We start from the raw sequence: 20,442 nt of genomic DNA, 5'->3' as shown, positions 1-20,442 counted from the left end.
ACCTAGGAAATACATATTTTCTGTTGATCTTAAGAATTGATTAAATCTGTGTTAGTGTTCTTACTAAATCTCTTGTCTAGTATCTTTGTGTTGGTTCTGAATTTTTGAGATGGTGTTAACTGATTCTTTTGAGTGAACTAAGTATCAACTTTCATTTTAATTTGACAAGTACTAGAATTATTTAATGAATAAGGGGATATAAATGAGTAACCTTTCTCTATGCAGAAGTTCCTTGGAGTTCAAGGAGTGCTGCTCTGCAAACTCAGAGCATTTATAACTGCAGAAGGTATTCACAGCCTAAACCATTTTCCTATCATTAGTAGTACTATTTTCTCTGACCTGAAATACTTTCCTTCTAACATCAGTGCCCATCAATGCCTGGCAGTGTATTTAAGTTTCTAAGGAACAATTCAAATGCTAAGTGCTTTAAAACTTAAGGATGGAAAAGCAGTTGTTTCCAGGTGTGATGAGGAAAACTTTCATAAAAGAAATAAGATTTTCATTAGATACTCAAAGACAGAAACAGGCTTTTGAGAAAGTGAAAGATGATTAAGGGAGGTTAGATTGATCAAATCTGTAGGGAGTCAGGAAAATAAAATTTAAGCTCTCTCTCTCTCTCTCTTTTTTTTTTTTTTGGTGAGGAAGATTGGCCCTGAGCTAACATCTGTGCCTTTCTTCCTTTATTTTGTATGTGGGATGCTGCCACAGCATGGCTTGATGAGTGGTGTGTAGGTCCATGCCCAGGATCCAAATCCGCAAATCCCAAGCTGCTGAAGCAGAGCACTCGATGTTAACCATTATGCCACCGGGTCAGCCCCAAAATTTAGACCTTTTTGTATCAGGCATTTTTGTAGTTAATCCTGGTATGCTTTGTGGTAGATGTTTGCATTTACAGATGGGGGAAAGGGAAATCTAAGAAGCCTTGGAGGTACAGTTGCCTTATGAGAGCTGGTGTGTATATATATTAGACTAAGGTGATACATAGTGGATTTAAGAACCAAGTCATTGAATATCCTCTTACCCTCTCCAGTTTCCTAATTATAATGAAGCTTGAAGCAGTTGGTTTCATTCTTTATCAGGATCTCTTTGGGGGAATTCCAGTCACCAAAAGTTTGATTTTCTCTTTAATTCTTTATCATGGAAATTTTCACACGTACTCAAAATTGAAAGAAGAATATAATGAACTCTAATGACCCTATCACCCATCTTCAGTGATTACCCCTTGTGGCAATTAACATGGAGCTGTGTAGAAATTGAGACATCTCCACCATTGACTTACCATATAACCTTAGTTAAGTTACCTCTTGACATTTTTTTTGACTGTAAAATGGATCTCCATCTCACTAAGTTCTCTCTACCTCATAGGGTCGTTGTGATGATTCAGTGACAAAAGGAATTTAAAACACTTATTATAGTGTGGGCTTTGGCCTATAGCTGGCACTTGGTAATATTCTATTTTCCCTTTCATAGATAAATAACCGTTGATTGTGCCCTACTTGGGACTTGAGACTGCATTTATTATATGATGTTTGTTTACTCAAGTGCAAGCAATTATGTGCCCCGCTCTAAAAGTTAAAGGTCTTTTAAGGATGAAATGATTTTGGTTCTATAGCTGAGGCTTTCTTAGAGGTACGGTTTCCCAGGCTTCACCCCCACCCCATGTTTCCTTAGAACAAGATTGTCCAATAGAACCATGATGCAAGTCACATATTTTATTTAACCCCTCATATCCAAATTATTGTCATTTCAGTATATGTTCAATATAAAACTTTCTGAGATGTTTTACATTCTTATATTTGTTCCAGGTTTTCCGTTTGCAGTGTGTATTTTACACTTAAAGTACACTTAAAATCTGAACTTGTACTAGCCACATTTCAAGTACTCAGTAACCACGTGTAATTAGCATCTACCTTATTAGACAGCCAGCCTTAGAGTCCATCCCACAAGGTGTTCACATGCTCTGTGTCCACACATGTCTTTTGAAGAGTCATGGGAGAGAGCGGTGGAGAAGATAGAATTAGGATCCAAATTTTCTTCAGTGATATTTAGTCAGTCTTCTAAAAGATTCCTACTTGATTTCTTCCCTGTTTGTTCTTATAGAGATGTATCAGAAGCTTAATCCCAGGTGATTATTTGTTAATTCTATGAAATTATTAATGGTAGTAATAAATTGAACTGTAATTGTAATTTATTTTTGTATCAAGTTAATTTTCTTATGTCATAGATATTTAGCATATATGCATATTAGGAAATATATGAGGAAATTTAATACTGACTAGTATACAGTAGTTATGATCCTATCCTTAATGATGATATGTTTTTGTTTTTTAAGATTGCAGCAAAAATTGGAGGTGATGCTGGTACATCACTGAATTCAAATGACTATGGTTATGGGGGACAAAAAAGACCTTTGGAAGATGGAGGTAAGTTATAGCCAATAAGTATTTTAATTGTTTTATGTAGAGTTTAGATGATGTGATTTTCAGTATTTTTCAAATGTTCTTTTATTGAAACATTACTTTTATCATAAGGTTCCTAAAATTGTAAGGTTTATATTGGCTTCAAAAGGAAAGGGGGAAAAAGAGACCAAGACAGGTAAGTAAAATTTGAGTCAACCAACCAGTTTTGTCTTATTAGAAAACATTTTCCCTCTTTTAAGATAGTGGAAAATGTGACAGAGTGACAGTTTGCACAGACCACTTGTTAATAAACTGGAACAAACAAAAATCTAAAATGTGGAAGACATTTCACTGGTTTTTTCCCTCATCATACATGAATTAATCTTTATATGCTATATTTTCGTTATTTTCAGTTTTCACTTTAAAGGTTGAAGTTGTTATCATTTGCTACTCTAGTGTGTTGCAGGTTATACCATTTTTTTATGTTACTGTTTCGTTTTAGTACCTTGTTTTGTGTTTCAGGTTTAACTCAAAATGTGGCTTAAAATAGTAGATATACAGTGCCTTGTATTTTTTAAAAACATAATTGTTGAAGCTTCTGAACTTAGAAGTGTGCACATTTTTTGTTTTAGATTTGATGTATGAATTTTGATACACTTTCTTTTTGCCCTTTTATTTTTTAACAAAAGAGGATTCTGAATGAGCCTGTAGAATGTATTTGTAGCTTTTAACCAGGAGTGCTTGGTTTCCTTTTATGTAAGTGTCTTTCACATTTATAGTGAGGTTTTAATATACAGAAAAATGAGCTAATGATGCTTCAGATGTTGTATGTAATGTATTCTTTTTATTTTATGTGTAGATGGCTCTTGGACAAGTCCGAGCAGTACAACACACTGGGAGGGAATGCCCTCTCCTTTTAAAGGCAGGAATTTTTATTTATTACCTGTGTTTAGTATGTAAACGTGAAAAACCAGTGGATTCTTAAATGGACACAAATATTTCTTGGATTATGTGTCTGAATTTTTGCTGCACAACATTCTGATAATCATTTGAGTTTGAAGGGGGGAGGAGAATGTAGTCCTTTCAGCTCTAGGTTGTCTATTAAGGTATGCATTGTACTCATCTGTGTAAAGGATGTAGATGAAGGTAGTCATGTAGTTGTTTTGAGTTTTTCTGCTGAAGTTTATGCCGTGAAATGTTTGGTTGGGAACAGTAGAACAGTTTAGACTGAGATTGCCTTGTAATGTGATTTTTCATTTATTTATTTATTTATTTATTTTGCATAGCTCTGTGGTCACTGTAGATACATTCAACTTTTGATATGTCAAATTTTCACATTTTGATAGTGGTTTTTTTTCCTTCCAATCTTGAGTTCCTACAGTGGGAAGCATCATTAGCTTTTATTTAGCATGTGATATTTTGCTAGTAATGGGCCTAAATACTTTGTCTTGTATCATTCTAAAGTGCGTAGCATACATTAAGGTCAGTGATTTGATAGAATCAAAAACAATTTCTTTAAAATGTCTGTGCATCTTTTCTAAATATGAAGAGAATGAAATAAATGTAATTTTTCTTCTTTCGATTACTAAGATTTTGGGCTGAGTTTTGGTGCTTTTTGGTTCAAATGACAAACCATACCCTTAGCTATTTCAATAAATGTTTATATTGATATTTTGGCTTGGGCATGTGGGAGCTAAGTCTACTATTTGTACTTAGTGGCAAAAAATTAAAAGACTCTTAATTTTGCAGATCAACCAGATGCTAAGAAAGTTGCTCCACAGAATGACTGTAAGTATTTGTTTTAAATTGGGTTAAAAGCTAATGTAACTGGATTTTAATATTAGGGTTTTGTTCCTCTCTTTTGATGGGTATCTTTCAAGTTAGTTGAGGGCCGTGAATATTCTTTTAGAATGAATTTCTTTGTAAATATGTACCTCCTGTCTTTATAATCTCCCACTTAAGTATTAGCCAGGTGTATATTAAGATTTGGTTGGTAAAGTATTTTACGTGTTTAGTTTATAACTTCATTTTTTAATCTCTGCTTGCACCACTTGTAAAGGGACAGTTTGTTCTATGCCATTGCTAATGTCTGCCCTTTCACTGACTTCCTTGTCTACTGTCATAGTTGATTTAAGTATTCTGCAGAAAATTTTACTCTCTTCAAAGTGTTGGCTGTGCATCAGGGAAAGATTTTAGAATTGCTTGATATGATTATAAAATATATGTGAACTTAAGTTTAAATTTTTCATTTAATTTTTTGGTAGCTTTTGGAACACAGTTACCACCGATGCATCAGCAGCAAAGGTATAGTCAAATGCTTTTCAAAGAGTACTTTGCAAGTTTTAGTTGAACTGTACGTAAAAACATATAATCAAGTTAGTGTATAGTGAATATGTGTCTGCATTTTTTTTTTGGTATAATTCGTTTCCCATGACTTAAGAAAGTGATATAGCATGATCGTTTTTCTTTTCGCGTGAGATACATTTGTAATTTGGAAGGATGGGTGGGATTAGCCACATTTTAGAAGAACTAAGGTGAATTAAAATAACAGTTAAGAAAACATTCCCGGGGCCGGCCCGGTGGCGCAGCGGTTAAGTTCACGCGTTCTGCTTCTCAGTGGCCTGGGGTTCGCGGGTTCAGATCCCGGGTGCAGACATGGCACTGCTTGGCACTCCATGCTGTGGTAGGCGTCCCACATATAAAGTAGAGGAAGATGGGCACGATGTTAGCTCAGGGCCGGCCAGGCTTCCTCAGCAAAAAGAAGAGGAGGACTGGCATTAGTTAGCTCAGGGCTAATCTTCCTCAAAAAAAAAAAACAAGAAAAAAGAAAACATTCCCAGAACTCCACCCCGGCTCCTTTGCAGTTCATGCCTTTAGACCATTCCATCCACCATACCCTCCTCACTTTATGTGTATCACCTTAATTAAGATTCTGACATTAACTGCTCAAGACATATTTTGACTGTGAATATGTGCCTGGAAACTTAGTTTAAGCTATTAGACTTGCATTTTTATTAGTAGATTACCTTTTATATGTAAACAGATTATCTTTTTTTGGAGGAAAATGTTAGTTTCTTTTATTTCTTAGCAGGTCTGTAATGACAGAAGAATACAAAGTTCCAGATGGAATGGTTGGATTTAGTAAGTAGCATAATTTTTAAAGCTTTGAAAACATAGTCAAAACATACTTTGTAATTTTTCAGCAAATAATTTTCTTTTTTCTTACTAGTAATTGGCAGAGGAGGTGAACAGATCTCACGCATACAGCAGGAATCTGGATGCAAAATACAGATAGCTCCTGGTAACATTCTTTTCGTTATTTTCAAAATGACGTAGAAAACAAAGACATTTTTTAAGTTGCTAGTGAAAATGTTGCCAGCTGTTCATCTTTTATTGACCTAAAATTTTACTCCTTTTTTCTTGTTTTTTTTTTTTATTGTAGATAGTGGTGGCCTTCCAGAAAGGTCGTGTATGTTAACTGGAACACCTGAATCTGTCCAGTAAGTATGAAAATCATGTGCCTAAGGCCAGTTCCTCCTTCCTTTTGAAGAACGTTGCTCCTGCACTTGAACCGACTTTCTCTTGCAGTATTAATTTTTTCTAGATAATTTCTAGATAGCATGCAAACATGTTTGAAAATTCCTCCATCTTAACAAAAACCATCCCTGAACCCCACATTTCTATTTCTCTGCTCCCTTTACAACAAAACTCCTTAAAAGAGGTACCTCTGCTTCCTGTATCATCTGCCTATGTTTTCGTTTTGAACTCATACCAGTCAGGCTTTTATTGCCACTGTTCCGTTGAAATTGCTCCTTTCAAGATCACAAGTGGCCTCCACATTATTTAGCCGATTAGCATTTTTCGACACAGTGGACCACTCACCTAAAGATACTCACCTCTCTTACTGCTATTCTCAGTCTTTTTTGGTTGTCCTATGTTATCTTCCTGGCCTCTCAACATGAAAGTGCCACAAAATTCAGTCCTCCTATAGCTACACATCTTCCTTAAATGATTTTATTTACTCTCATTTAATATATAGCTTTATATATCATAAATTTTATTTACTCCTAAGTTTTTATTTTCAACCTTGATCTCTCTCCCTAAATTCCAGACTCATATCCAGCTGCTTACTTAGTATTTCCACTTAAACGTCTATTAGACATCTCAAACAAAATTGTCTTTCTACCCCATTCCGAGCCTGCATTTTCTTCTGCTCATCTTATTCATCTCATCTCAGTGTATGGCAACTCTGTTTTAGTACTTTATCTTTCTCTTATGCTTCATTAATCCCTAAGCAACTCTGGGTCATGTTTTCTTCATAATTTTTTTGGAACCCAGCCTCTTGCCACCTTCTAACTATCACCTTATCTGTGATGCCATTTGCCTATGTAATTGCAGCGTGACTCCGTTCATTTTAGCCTTGTCCAGCAATAGGCTATTCTTGTAACAGTATAGGCATAGTGACCCTTTTAAAATGTGGATCAAGTCACATCACTACTTTGCTCAAAATCCTCTAATGCATCCCCATTTAGAATGAAAGTCAGTGTCTTTATCATGGACTGGCTTACCAGCTACCTTTCTCGCGTTGTTTTTTACCGTTCTTCTCCCAACTCACTCTGCTCTCACTCCATTTAGCTTCTTTCTTGTTTTAGCACACCAAGCATGCTTCTCATTTGAGTCCTTTGCACTTCTTGTTTCTTTGGAACATTTTTCTCCCATATATTTTCAGTCACTTTCCCACTTTCTTCAACTCTTGGCTCAAATGCTCGTCATCAGTAAGGTGTCCCATAGCTGTTTCGCATAAAATAGGATTCCATCATACACACACATTCTGTCCTCCTTCTCCTTTTTCTTTGTACCTCTTTACCAAATGCCATGTTGATTAATTAACCTACTAATTTTACTTAAATTATTTAATGAAGTTAAGCCATGCCAACAAGAACCCTGTCTGTTTTTGTTCAGTGCTGTAACCCCATTACCTAGAATAGTACCTGGCATATAGTTGACGTTTCTTAAGTATTTGTTGAATGAATAAATTCTAACGTGTCAGTGGAAAGTGGTAGTTTAAAAATGTAAATACGTTATTTAGCTCTTGGAGGAATCAGCTTACTTATGAGATCACTTTAGAAGTAGAATGCTACTACTTTGAAATTTTGGACTATTCTTAAAAATATTGAAAATTTTATACCTAGAAAATTACGTTGTATAGTTTCCAACTTTGACCCCATGTCATTTTCTTTTAACTAAAATTATTAAAATACAGCTTTGAGCCACCTAAACCTGAATTGGGATGAGAAGAGTACCTGATTGTTTTATTTTGTATTTCTCTATTTGGATAAGCTTTTGGGTATGTGACAACTTATTATTTAACTATTAAATTTGTTAACAGATCAGCGAAACGGTTACTGGACCAGATTGTTGAAAAAGGAAGACCAGCCCCTGGCTTCCATCATGGTGATGGACCAGGAAATGCAGTTCAAGAAATCATGATTCCAGCTAGCAAGGCAGGATTAGTAATTGGAAAGGGGGGAGAGACTATTAAACAACTTCAGGTATTACATGTTTGTGAAATGATTGTTTTTCGTCTGTTTTGAAGCCAGTTTCCTTCTGCTCCCCTTTTGTTAATACACTTGATGTCTGTGATTGATAGGAGCGGGCTGGAGTTAAAATGGTTATGATTCAAGATGGACCTCAGAACACTGGTGCTGACAAACCTCTTAGGATTACGGGAGACCCATACAAAGTTCAAGTAAACTTACGTTTATATTTTACAAAGAAGGATTTGGGGTGGATGACAAAATGGGCAAAATATGCTTGAATAATTACAGTGTTTCGAGGCATACTTTCTAAATTGGGTAATTTTTTCTATTTCAGCAAGCCAAGGAAATGGTGTTAGAGTTAATTCGTGATCAAGGTGGTTTCAGAGAAGTTCGAAATGAGTATGGGTCAAGAATAGGAGGAAATGAAGGGATAGATGTAAGTCAAATACCCATTCAGAAACTGTTGTGTGCTAATTCATAAGTATAATGTTTTTCCTGTTTTGTATTACATAGCTTTCTCTAATATTGTATCCTCTTTTTTCCCCCCACTTTCTACGTTAGAACACAGAATGTATATTTTGTATCGTTACCCTATTTGATAGAAACGTAGTGCTGCGTATGCTTTTATGATTTAAGGCAGATTAATTCTCAGGAAATGGCTGTCTTAATACTTGGTCTTCTTTGCATAAGGTCCCCATTCCAAGATTTGCTGTTGGCATTGTAATAGGAAGAAATGGAGAGATGATTAAAAAAATACAAAATGATGCTGGTGTTCGAATTCAATTTAAACCAGGTGAGTACATAGATTTAATTTTCTAAGTGTTGGTAGCAGTTACTTTTGACACTCACATTTAATGCTAAATTAATCCAATTTGATTCTTTATTTGTTCTGAAGATGATGGAACAACACCTGATAGAATAGCACAAATAACAGGACCTCCAGACCGATGTCAACATGCTGCAGAAATTATTACAGACCTTCTTCGAAGTGTTCAGGTTTGATAGAATATTAATAATTTCATTGTTTTGTTTTCAGTTAGAAAACATTTTCCTTCATCAAATCTGAAAGTGTCCCTCCCCTTTATGTTTATATCGGGATCTGTTTGATGGTACTTTATTAATAGCTAGAAAGTTTAAATTGCTTTGAGGTAAACATCTTGGAAGCAGGAAGGCAGCTACATATGTGCACTACCTTTTTCACCCCAGTATAAAAAGAATAAATGGTGATTATCACTTGCTGATTATCTGGCCCAAGTCATTTCCCAGCTTCTTTAAATTTCTGGTTTAGGAAAATGAAAGTTGAGGAAAATCGACATGTAATAATTTTTTTTTTCTTTTTTTTTATTGAGTTAATGATAGGTTACAATCTTGTCAAATTTCAGTTGTACATTAATGTTTGTCAGTCATGTTGTAGGTGCACCACTTCACCCTTTGTGCTCACCCCCCAACCCCACCTTTCCCCTGGTATCCACTAAACTGTTCTTAGTCCATAATTTTAAATTCCTCATATGAGTGGAGTCATACACAGATTATCCTTCTCTCGCTGGCTTATTTCACTTAACATAATTCCCTCAAGGTCCATCCATGTTATTGCAAATGGAATGATTTTGTTCTGTTTTACAGCTGAGTAGTATTCCATTCGACATGTAATAATTTTATTGTGGAAAGAAGAGTTTGTTTTTCTGCTGACTTCGTTTCTTTCCTCCTTGTCTTTCTCCTTTTTAGGCTGGTAATCCTGGTGGACCTGGACCTGGTGGTCGAGGAAGAGGTAGAGGTCAAGGCAACTGGAACATGGGACCACCTGGTGGACTACAGGAATTTAATTTCATTGTACCAACTGGGAAAACTGGATTAATAATAGGAAAAGGTAATGTATTTTAAACTCTTAATGTTTTAATGTGTGGTTAAAATTTTAAACACCTTACCTAATTTTTCTGGACACCATTTCTGTTACTATTATAAACAAGTAGCAGTGATTTTCCTTGCTATATTTTAGTAGAAAAGTGTTCGTGTGTTGATAAGTAACAACTAAAACATACGTAAAGGATCTTAAATATACTTAAATGAGAGTAGGATTTGAATCACCTTGGTCTCTAGAGAAGGAGGCCAACAGTTTAATTATTAGTGTAAGAAACTTTTCTTTTGAGTTAAAAAGTGGTTTGAGTGTTTTTGTTTATTTTGCTTTTTCTTGACTCTCATGTTTTTAAAATTTTGAATTTTTTAATAAGTGTGTTAGTTTATATTTACATTGCTTGTAAAAGCAATTTATTTGAACCAAATATTTTGGTAAGTTATAATTTGTCATAATGTTGGGTACAGATATACCAAGTTGTGTTTGAAACTTAAATGAATTTTAAAAGAAGCTTAAAGTTCTTTATATAATTTAAAGTGTTGAATACATGGAAAATCCTAATAGAATATTGGCAGATGGAATACAGGTCAAAACTTTTCTCGTAATGGCCCATTTAATTGTGACATTTTCTGTTGAGTTCTTCCACTTGTATCCTTTGAATCTTTAGAGAAATTACTGTGTTTTGATTTTAGGAGGTGAAACCATAAAAAGCATAAGCCAACAATCTGGTGCAAGAATAGAACTTCAGAGAAATCCTCCACCTAATGCAGATCCTAATATGAAGTTATTTACAATTCGTGGCACTCCACAGCAAATAGACTATGCTCGGCAACTCATAGAAGAAAAGATTGGTGTGAGTATGTTTTAAACTTCCAATTTATAGCATAAACCCTGTTAGTTAAATAAGACATTAATTCAGATGCTCCTCGATGTGCTGCACAGAAAAATGTCCATTTCTGGTGTAAGATTTTAGGTCTGAACACATAATAGATACATACAACATAGAAAAGATGTTCCAGGAACAAGGGTAACTCAATTAGATACATAGTTACAGATGTTTACAACCTTATATTTGGGTGTGGGTAAATAAGAGAAAATAGCATTACTTGCAGATAGGACGTTACAGTTGATAGAGGGTTGTGAAACATACTTGAAGGAGATAGTTAACGAGAATTCAATATTTATTAAGGGCTTACTATACCCAACCCTCTTGAGGCAAAGATGAATCGAATGCGTCCCTTACTTTAAAGTAGAAATTTACAAATCCTGAGTATTCACCTTTACACATTAACACACAGTTCTGATTCATAATGTCTGGAGTAGGACCCAGCAATCTAATTTTACAAAGATGTTCCAGGTGATTCTGATACACAGCCAAATTTGGAACTTTTTTCTCTAGATAAGTTTGCTGGTGGTAGTACAAAAAAGCATGAAGAATCTTGACTGCTTTCTTGTAAATGTGGCAAAAAGTGCTTTCCTGTATTCTTTTACCGTGAAGAATTAACATACGATGTGAGAGAGCATCTTAAATTATTAATAATAATTAGAATTTGTTAGGAAAATTCTTGATGTTTGCCGTGTTGTAAATGGGGTGCAAAATAAGGTTGACACTGTTTCTGTCTGCTTGGGAAGACAAAAAATAGATGTACAAAAGACACTTGAAGAATATCATGAAAATATACACCAACATTTAAGTTTTGTGGTATGGAGAATGAATGTAATTGTTCAAAAAAAATGAAGAAAATAACTGTGGAATCAGTAATGACAGAGATTGATGCCAGAAAAATGAATTGCACATCTTGGTTTTGGATTTTACTATCCTTAGCCTGCATGGATCAGGATTTCTTCTGGATTGATGGGCAAACCAGATAGGTTGTTCTAGAGAAGCAGTGTAGTATAGTGGTTAAGAACCTGGACTCTAGAGTTAAGCTATTTGGGTTCAAAACACTCTGAATCGTTTACTGGCTGTGACATTGGGGTAAGTTATTTATTCTGTGCTGAAGTTTCTTCCTCTGAAAATGAGGATATAGTACCTACCTTACAGGGTTGTAGGGATTAAGTGATTGAAGTATGCATGTGTGTATTATGTAAAAGAGTGCCTGGTACATAGCCCTATAAAAATGTTGCTACTTTTTTCAGTAATCCTTTTTTACTATTTAGAAAGGATAGATTATGGATAATAGAAGTGAGGGATAACAATAGCAATTAGAGACTTAGACAAGTTAGTAAAAGGAACTTTGGAAGTTATGAAGTTTAGCTTTATTATTTTGTATTAAGAAGAATTAAAACTAAATGTAGTTTAAGCATTTTTGTCCAAAATATCACATGGTCAGTATTAACTGCATGAAAGGTGTGTTTTAGGTATGTGTTCAGTTAAATCTAGTGGTCTTTACAAGTTGGATTATAAAAAGAATTGAGTGAGTCATTATTAATTATGATGTCGCATAATATGGATATGAAATATTCTGATTTGTTAAATCAATTACAAGGAAAACTTTCATGGTATTTAGAAAATTATGGTAAAGGACAAAAGAGGAAATAAATTTAAATTATCGACCTAAATATGGTTCGGTGACAGAAAGGTGGTGAGGAGGACTTTAGTTGTCCAGTGAGAACTAGGAGTTACATTATTGGCCAGGTATTCAGTAGACAGTTCGCAAGATAAGGCCTAAGCAGTTTGGGGGATATGTTTGCAAGGTGGGTGTCTGATTAATGTTAGGAGAGTAGACTCAGTAGTTGCAAAGAGAGAAGAGCTTAGAGGTAAGGACCAGATATTTGATAAACTTCCATGATTAAGATGGAAATGTAAAAGTAAGACTTATAAAAGGAAAGGGGAGTAGTGGAAAGGGGATAATAGTCTGAAAAGAACAGAAGGTAAAGGAAATGTTTCAATTCTTTGCTAATGTTATTGATTTTAATGAATTTTACGTCTCATTAATATGATATAGTTGAGATAGTTGTAACATGATTGAGGAAATGAAGGAAAATTTAATGTTTATTGCTGTGGCTGTATAAAAGAGTAGAAATCAAAGGTTATTTGGCCCTTGAAATGTTCGACCATTACTGTTTTTCTTATTTTTGTATGTCTTTCTCCTTTTTTGCAGGGCCCAGTAAATCCTTTAGGGCCACCTGTACCCCATGGGCCCCATGGTGTCCCAGGCCCCCATGGGCCTCCTGGGCCTCCAGGGCCTGGAACTCCAATGGGACCATACAACCCTGCACCTTATAATCCAGGACCACCTGGCCCTGCTCCTCAGTAAGTATTGGGTTTGATTCTGGGCTTTTCCCCTAAAGATTGTAGCTTTTGGTAAATCATATTTTTATATTGATTTCTATCCTTTTCAGTGGTCCTCCAGCCCCCTATGCTCCCCAGGGGTGGGGAAATGCATATCCACATTGGCAGCAGCAGGCCCCTCCTGATCCAGGTAAAGATGCTTATTATTTGTCTGTAATCTGTATTGTTTGTTTGCCAAACCTGTTACATTCTTAAATTTTCTAGTGTTGATTCTATATTGTGTGCATTTTCTGCACTTGTTTTACTCTTTCAAGAAGAGTGTTAGGTTCTGGTTCTGCCACAGTGTATAAGACTGCTGTGATTATGGTTTGTGTTCATGTGACTTTTTTCTACCTGCAAATGACTTTCCCTGCTTTTGAAGTGATAAACAGAGCCAAAAGCTATTGGAAGAAGTACCATGTCTTAGGTTTTAGATACCACTGCCATCAAATGTATAGTGTTAATTGCGACATTATCCTTGAAAGAATAGTTAGTGTACATTTATTTATAAAATTATGAGAGTCTAGGGGCCGGCCCCATAGCCGAGTGGTTAACTTCGTGCGTTCCGCTTCAGTGGCCCAGGGTTTCATGCGTTCGGATCCTAGGTGCTGACGTGGTGTCACTCATCGGGCCATGCTGAGGCAGCATCCCACATGCCACAAGTGGAAGAACCCACAACTAAAAATACACAACTATGTACTGGGGGGCTTTGGGGAGAAAAAGGAAAAGTAAAATCTTTAAAAAAAAAAAATTACATGAGTCTAATGGTGTTTTTAATCCTTCCTCATTAAACTCCCAGGTATCTCAAATATGATACATAAGTTGTATCTGAGTATTCCTGATATGGTAACTTCATATATTAGTAAAAATCAGGCCTGTATTTAATACCTGTGGGTTAGAACTCTAAAATATGTTTAGTTAAATATTTCCTCTGTTCAGATCCAGATTTTATATATATTACATTCTGTTCTATTCTTGCATCTTCTCCCACCCTGTAGTTTTCTTTCCGTCATGGTCACAGGGGCATTCATCAAGACCAAGTGACATTTATGATCCTTTTTTCTCACCTACTATACCTTTTAGGCCTCTTTCACTGGAGTAGTTTCAAGGCAGGTACTGAATTATGGATTCCTTTCCGCACTAGTATATTTTTTTAAAAACTGAACTAAAATAATTGTTTTAAATGAAATTGTTTTAGCGAATTTGATGAAACATTCTGGTATTTATGTGGCCCTCTATTAGATAACATACTTCAATTTCGTAGGGATTGTGTTTTGTGGAGTATGATGACACAGCATGACAGTCACCAAATAACCATAACTTCCACTCATTCAAGAAGCAACTTGAGTGTGCTAGGATCTGGGTATGCAAAGATGAGTTTACATTCTGTAGTAAAAGAGTGCACTCCAACTGTTAGCATCACTGTGACAGAAGGACTTACAGAAAGGAGGGGTAGATATGATTCACTGTAATATAGTCTAAAAATTAGTCTTTTAGGAATGAAGGACTTTTCTTTCCCTCCTGTAGGCTAATTGGGATGGTGTGATTAAGCAGAGGAACCACACCATTTAAGAGATTCAAGAGTTTGAGCAAGTTAAGGGGTGGATTTGTATTGGGTAATTTGGATATGTGGGAGCATCTGTGAGCCCTGTGTTTGAGTAGCTAGCGTGATTGAGAAAAATGATGAGAATAGGAAGTGGTCTCTATCACAATCTCATTTTCCCAAGTGGAGTGTAGCAGTGAAGTCACCACTATAAGAATTAGTTATGAATGTGGCTTCCAGCATTGCCGTTGGGAAAGAGGTAACTCATTTAGCTAAAAGTATCAGGGTTTAGAGATTGCTTATATTAGACTTAGCATATGTAAAAATCAAAATAATGTAAATGAAATTGTTTTGCTGAATTTGATTAAACATTCTGGTATTTAAATGTGCCCTTATTTTGACAAGAGAGTCAATATTCTCTGAACTAAAATCCGTTTCTATAAAAAATTAATGGGCTGTTGAGGATTTTTGTAGTAGCCAAGAACTTAGACCTCAGAGTGAAACACACCTGGGTAAGTTGCAGTCTTACAAATTACTAATTGTGGGATAGAAAGAAAGTTGCTGAACCCCTCTAAATCTGTTTTCTTTTCTATAAAGTGATAATAAATGAATGAAATCAGGTTGAATAAATATTAAGTTTTCAGTACATATTAGTTACATGTAACTGGTTTTGTTATATGGTCTACACATTCAGAAATACAGGTAACACTTCCTGAAGTCTCTTTTCTCAGTTTCTCTGTCCAGACATAGTGTCAACAGAAATATTTTTATCAGTTTACAGGTAATGACACTAGTGAGACATAAATATCCAACATAGAAAAGGCAATACATTTATTACTTGAGAATGGTTTGGAGGGTGGTATAATGTCTTGTAATTGTATCACCTTGGAAACTGTATCACTCTAGAAATCCTTACTCCTTTTTTCTCAAACTTCACTAACCTTTATTAAGCAGCTGAGAATGGCTGCCTGTCTGGGATGAGGGCTAAACAGAATACATGTAGATACTGATTCACGCTAAGGAAATCATATTCTCCTTGATATAAACTATTAAAGGTATACTTATATTACCATATGATACTCCTAGTATAAAGAACAGAAGAAGAGGATTTCTGTTCCTGGCTGAGAAGTCTCAAAACTGGTAATTCATCAGTTGATTTTTGTGAAGGATGAGTGAGGGTGAGCCAAGTGCAAAGGAAGCATAACGTGGTTAAAGGCCTGCATACGGGAATAATGACTTCTGAAAAATATAAGCAATTTACTGTGGCCAGAACTTAAGTGTTGGAAAAATATTGACAAAGAGGGGAAATGAGGCTGGAATGGAACAAGGTTAAGTCAGGGAATCCAGATCGTTAAAGATATTAAATGATATGCTATACTTAGAAGCTTTGACAATCCTGAAGACCCTTGGGAATACACAAAGAATTTCAAGCAGGGTAGTGACATAGAGTTGATGTTTTAAGATAATCACTGTGAAATATGATAGAAAATAGGGCTGATCTCTTGTTTCTTTTTCCGAGACTTTTAAGTTGTTTCTTCGTTGACAACAAGAAGGACAGAGTTCATAGTTCTAAAATAATTGTTTGTTTCTTGTACAGGTTAGTTCCTAAGAATCTTTTCCTTTAGTCATCTGACACATAGGACTGTTGTGCTTGAGACAAAACCAGTTGAGGAAAAAAAAGGGCACAGGATGGTTTGAGACAAAGCATTGCCTGCTTTTCTAGAAACTAGGAAAGTCACTTAATCTCTGAGCCACAGTTTTCTATAGTAAAAGCTAGTGATGACAATGAAAATAATACGAGAATTTGAAAGTTTCTGTTTACTATTTATTTTTGATGTCCAGTTAATTTTGGGGTCTGTGTATTTGCTGGGCCGGGAGATATGAGAGTGAGAGAGATTATGACTTTAAATGCAAACATTAAACTTGTGTTTATTCTAGCTAAAGCAGGAACGGATCCGAATTCAGCAGCTTGGGCTGCTTACTATGCTCACTATTACCAACAACAAGCACAGCCACCACCTGCAGCTCCTGCTGGTGCACCAACTACAACCCAAACCAATGGACAAGGTAACTATGGTAACTAAAGAATGTGTTTGGTAGGTGAAAGTGAAAACTTGTGTTTGGAATTGTGTATGAAATGCATCAATGTATAATACCTAAAAATTTCTGATATTATTCAGTTATGGCTTCAGTAAGCCCACTTTCCTTTTTAAAAATAAGTTACTTGAAATAATTGGAAACTTTTATAAAAGTTGTAAGATACGTTACCAAGAACACCCAGATAACCCAGCTGTTAATGTTATTATCCCCCAACCCGCATTTGCTCCATTACCCTGTCTATCATGTGTCCATATCCATTATCATTAGTCTTTTTCAGAACCGTTTAAAACCAAGCTGTTAGAGGTGATGCCCCCATTACCTTTAAATACTCCTTTCGGTATTACTTCAAAACTACATAACCATCATTTAGCCCTCCAAATCAGTTAGTCACTAGTGATGCATCATTAGTGTCCCAGTACACAGCCCTTATTCAGATTGCACCAGTTGTTCCAACAGTTTCTCTGTTGTGATCCAGGATCCCATCTGGTAACATGTTGTATTTAGTTGTCAGGTCTATTCAGTCTCACCAATCAGGTCTATTCAGTCTCACCAATCAGGAGTAATTCCTTAGCCTTTTTCATGTTGTAAAGAGTGCAGAGCTTTGTTTTGTGGGATGACTGTCAGTCAACTTAGGTCCCTTCAGCTTTTCTCATGAAGGTGAATGAGGTCATGATCATAAGATCCTATTTATATGGCAAGAATTCCTGAGAAATAATGCTGTGCTCTTCTTGGTGCATTGCATCAGGGGTCATATAATATTGACCTGTTTGATCTCTGGAGATGGTAACCGTGGTCACTTGGTCATTTTGGTGTCTGCCAGGTTTCTATATCATAAGATCACCATTTTTATCTTTGAAATTAATTGTTTTCTGGAGAGTTATACTGAGATTATACCACTATTCTGTTCCTCAGTGAACTTCTACCCATCATCCTTAGCCTTCATTGATAGCACCTCCCTGATTGAACTAGCAACTGTGATGGTAATTTCTGTTTCCATCATTCATTCTACATTTAAGAGTTGGTATTTTGCCGTAGAGAAGAGCTTTCTTTTTCTTCTTATTTATTTATATCATTATGGATTCCTGTTTTATTCAATAGGTAGTATTTTAAACTATCTATTATTTTGATTATTGTCCTAGATTTGGCCAGTCAGGAGTACCTTCAAGATGGCTCCTGTATCCTTTTGAGGTGCCTGTTATTCTTTAAGCATTTCCTTACTTTTTTGTACAGTAAGATACTTGTCTTGTGCTTTCTGGGCTCCAGCGCTAGAATAAGCCGTTTTTCCAAGGAGTCCTGATTCTTGGTAGTAGATGATAGTATTTAGAAATCAAACTCAGTGTGTTCATTGCTTCCAGCTCCTTTCAGTGTACAGAGCTAGGAAATAAGCTTACATACACATAAATATCCATATATGTGTGTATTTTTAAAATTATACATTCATATCATCTGCAGTTCCATTTCAACACTTCAGGGTTCTTTCTAGCTTTTTCCCTTTCCATGCTTATAAATGGTGAAACCCAGGTATCCTTGGTGTGTTTCTTTATTTGACCAGTGAATTTACTTAGATGCTCAGTGAAACTCCTCTTCCACATACATAGATCACCTTCTCTGTCCACCACCTCCGTACCCCCACACAGTATTTGGCACCATGAGGGATGCCCTGCCACACAGCACCTCCTTCCTACCTTCACTCACAGGCCACATGCAACTCCTCCACTCAAGGAACAGAAGGAAAGGGCCAAAATTGCCTTTTAAAAATCTTAATGTTATTTTTTTATGTTATTTTTTCTTGAACAAGGAGATCAGCAGAATCCAGCTCCAGCTGGACAGGTTGATTATACCAAGGCTTGGGAAGAGTACTACAAGAAAATGGGTATGTTCTACATTTCTTTTTTTATACATTTAATTAAATGGAAATGTTTAGTAAATATCATCCTAGAAGGCTGAAGGTTTTGATAAAAGCATGTTTATACCATGTTTTTATTACCTTGGACATCTTTCATCCATTAACTTTTAAAGTCTTGATGGGCAGAGTAATTGAGCAAGAATGCATTCCAAAGTCCATGAACTTTCAGATATATCAAGGTTATTACAAATAATAATTCTTAAATTTGTGGTTATATAACAAGGAAATCTTTTTATTTCTAAATGCATTTGTCGACCACTTTCTGATTGAAACTAAACATTTCCCCACTGGTAGATATGACATTGAATATTGCCTACACTTCTGTCAGAGACAGTTGTACTTGTTAGTAGCCTAAATGGCATAGGTTAAATTTCTAGAGCACCAAGCAAGAATTGGTTGTGTGTAGTAGTATTTTTGCTGCAAATAAGCAGCTAAGAAGTAACCTACAGTAACAGAGAAAGTTAATTAATTAAATAATATTTGCATATATTGAAAAAGAAAAACAGTCACCTAGAAAGGCCATTTTCATTCAGTAAGTATAGAGCATATTCTACATGCCAAGCATAGTTGATAGATGCTGAGAATGTGATTGTGGGCATAATATAGCTAGGTGCCCTGCTCTTCTGGTTATTGTACAGTTGTGAATGAAGTGCTTTGCAAATACTTACTACAAACTGCTGTGAATGAAACGAATTGTGTCTTCACTGACACTTCACGTGTACAGACTGGGAAGCAAAGGTTACACAACTACTAAGTGGAACCAGAATTTGCACTGTGAAGAGGGTCTACGTCCCACGCCTGTCTCCCAAATTTGCTTTTTTCAGGGACCATTTGGAACTTGATGTTACACTTCCGGACAAATAGTTTTTTTCAGATGCTTATGCTCTTAGTTATTTAAAATCAACACACTTATCCCACAATCACTTGTCACAAATGAAAAATAAACAGATAAACTTGCCCATTCTTCACTGGGATAAAAAAAGTGTCTCTTATAGATGGTAGAATTTTGCCATAAGACAGAGTCTCCTTGTGGTTCTCAATGTAAATTTTAGTATTTTCTTTGACAAAGAATGTCATTTTTCACAGAAAGAAAAGTTTCCAGAGGGTGACTGTATTAATTTTCTTTGTGTAAAAGTTTATGCATCTGGTGATAGGATGTTTACACACAGCTGATTTCTGTTTATATAAAGAAAAATAATTTTTCCTATTAGAATGACTTTCCAGGGAAGTCACGCTGCATTATTGTTCCTGAGGCTTTCACAGATTACTAATTCGTTTTTGTGACCCAGCTTATCTTAGCCAGATCTACAATAGCTAAAATTCTGCAAAAAGAAACTTTGAAAAAAAACCTGTAACCTCAAAGCAGTATAGTCTAATTTTGGATGGTCACATAATTTCTTGTCCAAACTGGGATACTTGTGAGAATAGCTGAGTATGCTGCTGTTAATCATTCCGTGACAACAGGTAGTCAGGGCCTAGGGTCACCTTAACATTAGTGAAATAACATCACCATTTTAAAGAATTGATCATGTTGAGGTTAAAAATAAAATCAGGTCCAACTTGTATTTTCACAAAGAGAAATACGTCAGAGATGTTCCCTACGTTATTATTAAAAGTGGGTAAAAACGGGCCAGCCCCGGGGCCCAGTAGTTAAGTTTGCTCGCTCCACTTCCATGGCCCAGGATTTCACAGGTTTGGATCCTGGGTGTGGACATGGCACCGCTCGTCAGGCCACGTTGAGGCAGCGTCCCACAATTAAAATATATACAACTATGTACCGGGGGGTTGGGGGGGTGGTTTGGGGAGAAAAAGCAGAAAAAAGGAAGAT

General features: G+C 35.8%; 1 protein-coding gene across 30 annotated transcripts in view; it reads left to right on the top strand.

Annotated features, from left to right (window-relative positions):
- FUBP1 (far upstream element binding protein 1) overlaps positions 1–20,442 on the top strand; it is a 34,201-nt gene that overhangs the window by 4,580 nt on the left and 9,179 nt on the right. For 10 of the 30 annotated variants that reach the window (XR_011494818.1, XR_011494816.1, XR_011494815.1 and 7 more), the window contains exons 2-19: positions 2,333–2,423; positions 3,259–3,321; positions 4,149–4,187; positions 4,664–4,703; positions 5,488–5,540; positions 5,629–5,700; positions 5,842–5,899; positions 7,789–7,951; positions 8,050–8,148; positions 8,274–8,375; positions 8,630–8,732; positions 8,835–8,935; positions 9,665–9,806; positions 10,484–10,644; positions 12,896–13,047; positions 13,137–13,216; positions 16,547–16,675; positions 18,507–18,581. Coding sequence is in view for 20 of the 30 variants with exons in the window: in XM_044748986.2 (XP_044604921.1) it covers positions 2,333–2,423; positions 3,259–3,321; positions 4,149–4,187; positions 4,664–4,703; positions 5,488–5,540; positions 5,629–5,700; positions 5,842–5,899; positions 7,789–7,951; positions 8,050–8,148; positions 8,274–8,375; positions 8,630–8,732; positions 8,835–8,935; positions 9,665–9,806; positions 10,484–10,644; positions 12,896–13,047; positions 13,137–13,216; positions 16,547–16,675; positions 18,507–18,581 (1,723 nt within the window). In the remaining 10 variants the exon portion in view is untranslated. The remainder of the gene's footprint in view (positions 1–2,332; positions 2,424–3,258; positions 3,322–4,148; positions 4,188–4,663; positions 4,704–5,487; positions 5,541–5,628; positions 5,701–5,841; positions 5,900–7,788; positions 7,952–8,049; positions 8,149–8,273; positions 8,376–8,629; positions 8,733–8,834; positions 8,936–9,664; positions 9,807–10,483; positions 10,645–12,895; positions 13,048–13,136; positions 13,217–16,546; positions 16,676–18,506; positions 18,582–20,442) is intronic. The other 20 variants (XR_011494823.1, XR_011494821.1, XR_011494817.1 and 17 more) reach the window with 3 other exon arrangements.

Source organism: Equus asinus, chromosome 16 (genome assembly GCF_041296235.1).
Source record: "Equus asinus isolate D_3611 breed Donkey chromosome 16, EquAss-T2T_v2, whole genome shotgun sequence".
NCBI classification, from domain to species: Eukaryota; Metazoa; Chordata; class Mammalia; order Perissodactyla; family Equidae; genus Equus; species Equus asinus.
The sequence above is the reverse complement of the archived record's forward strand: the minus strand, read 5'-3'. Positions and strand labels throughout refer to the sequence as shown.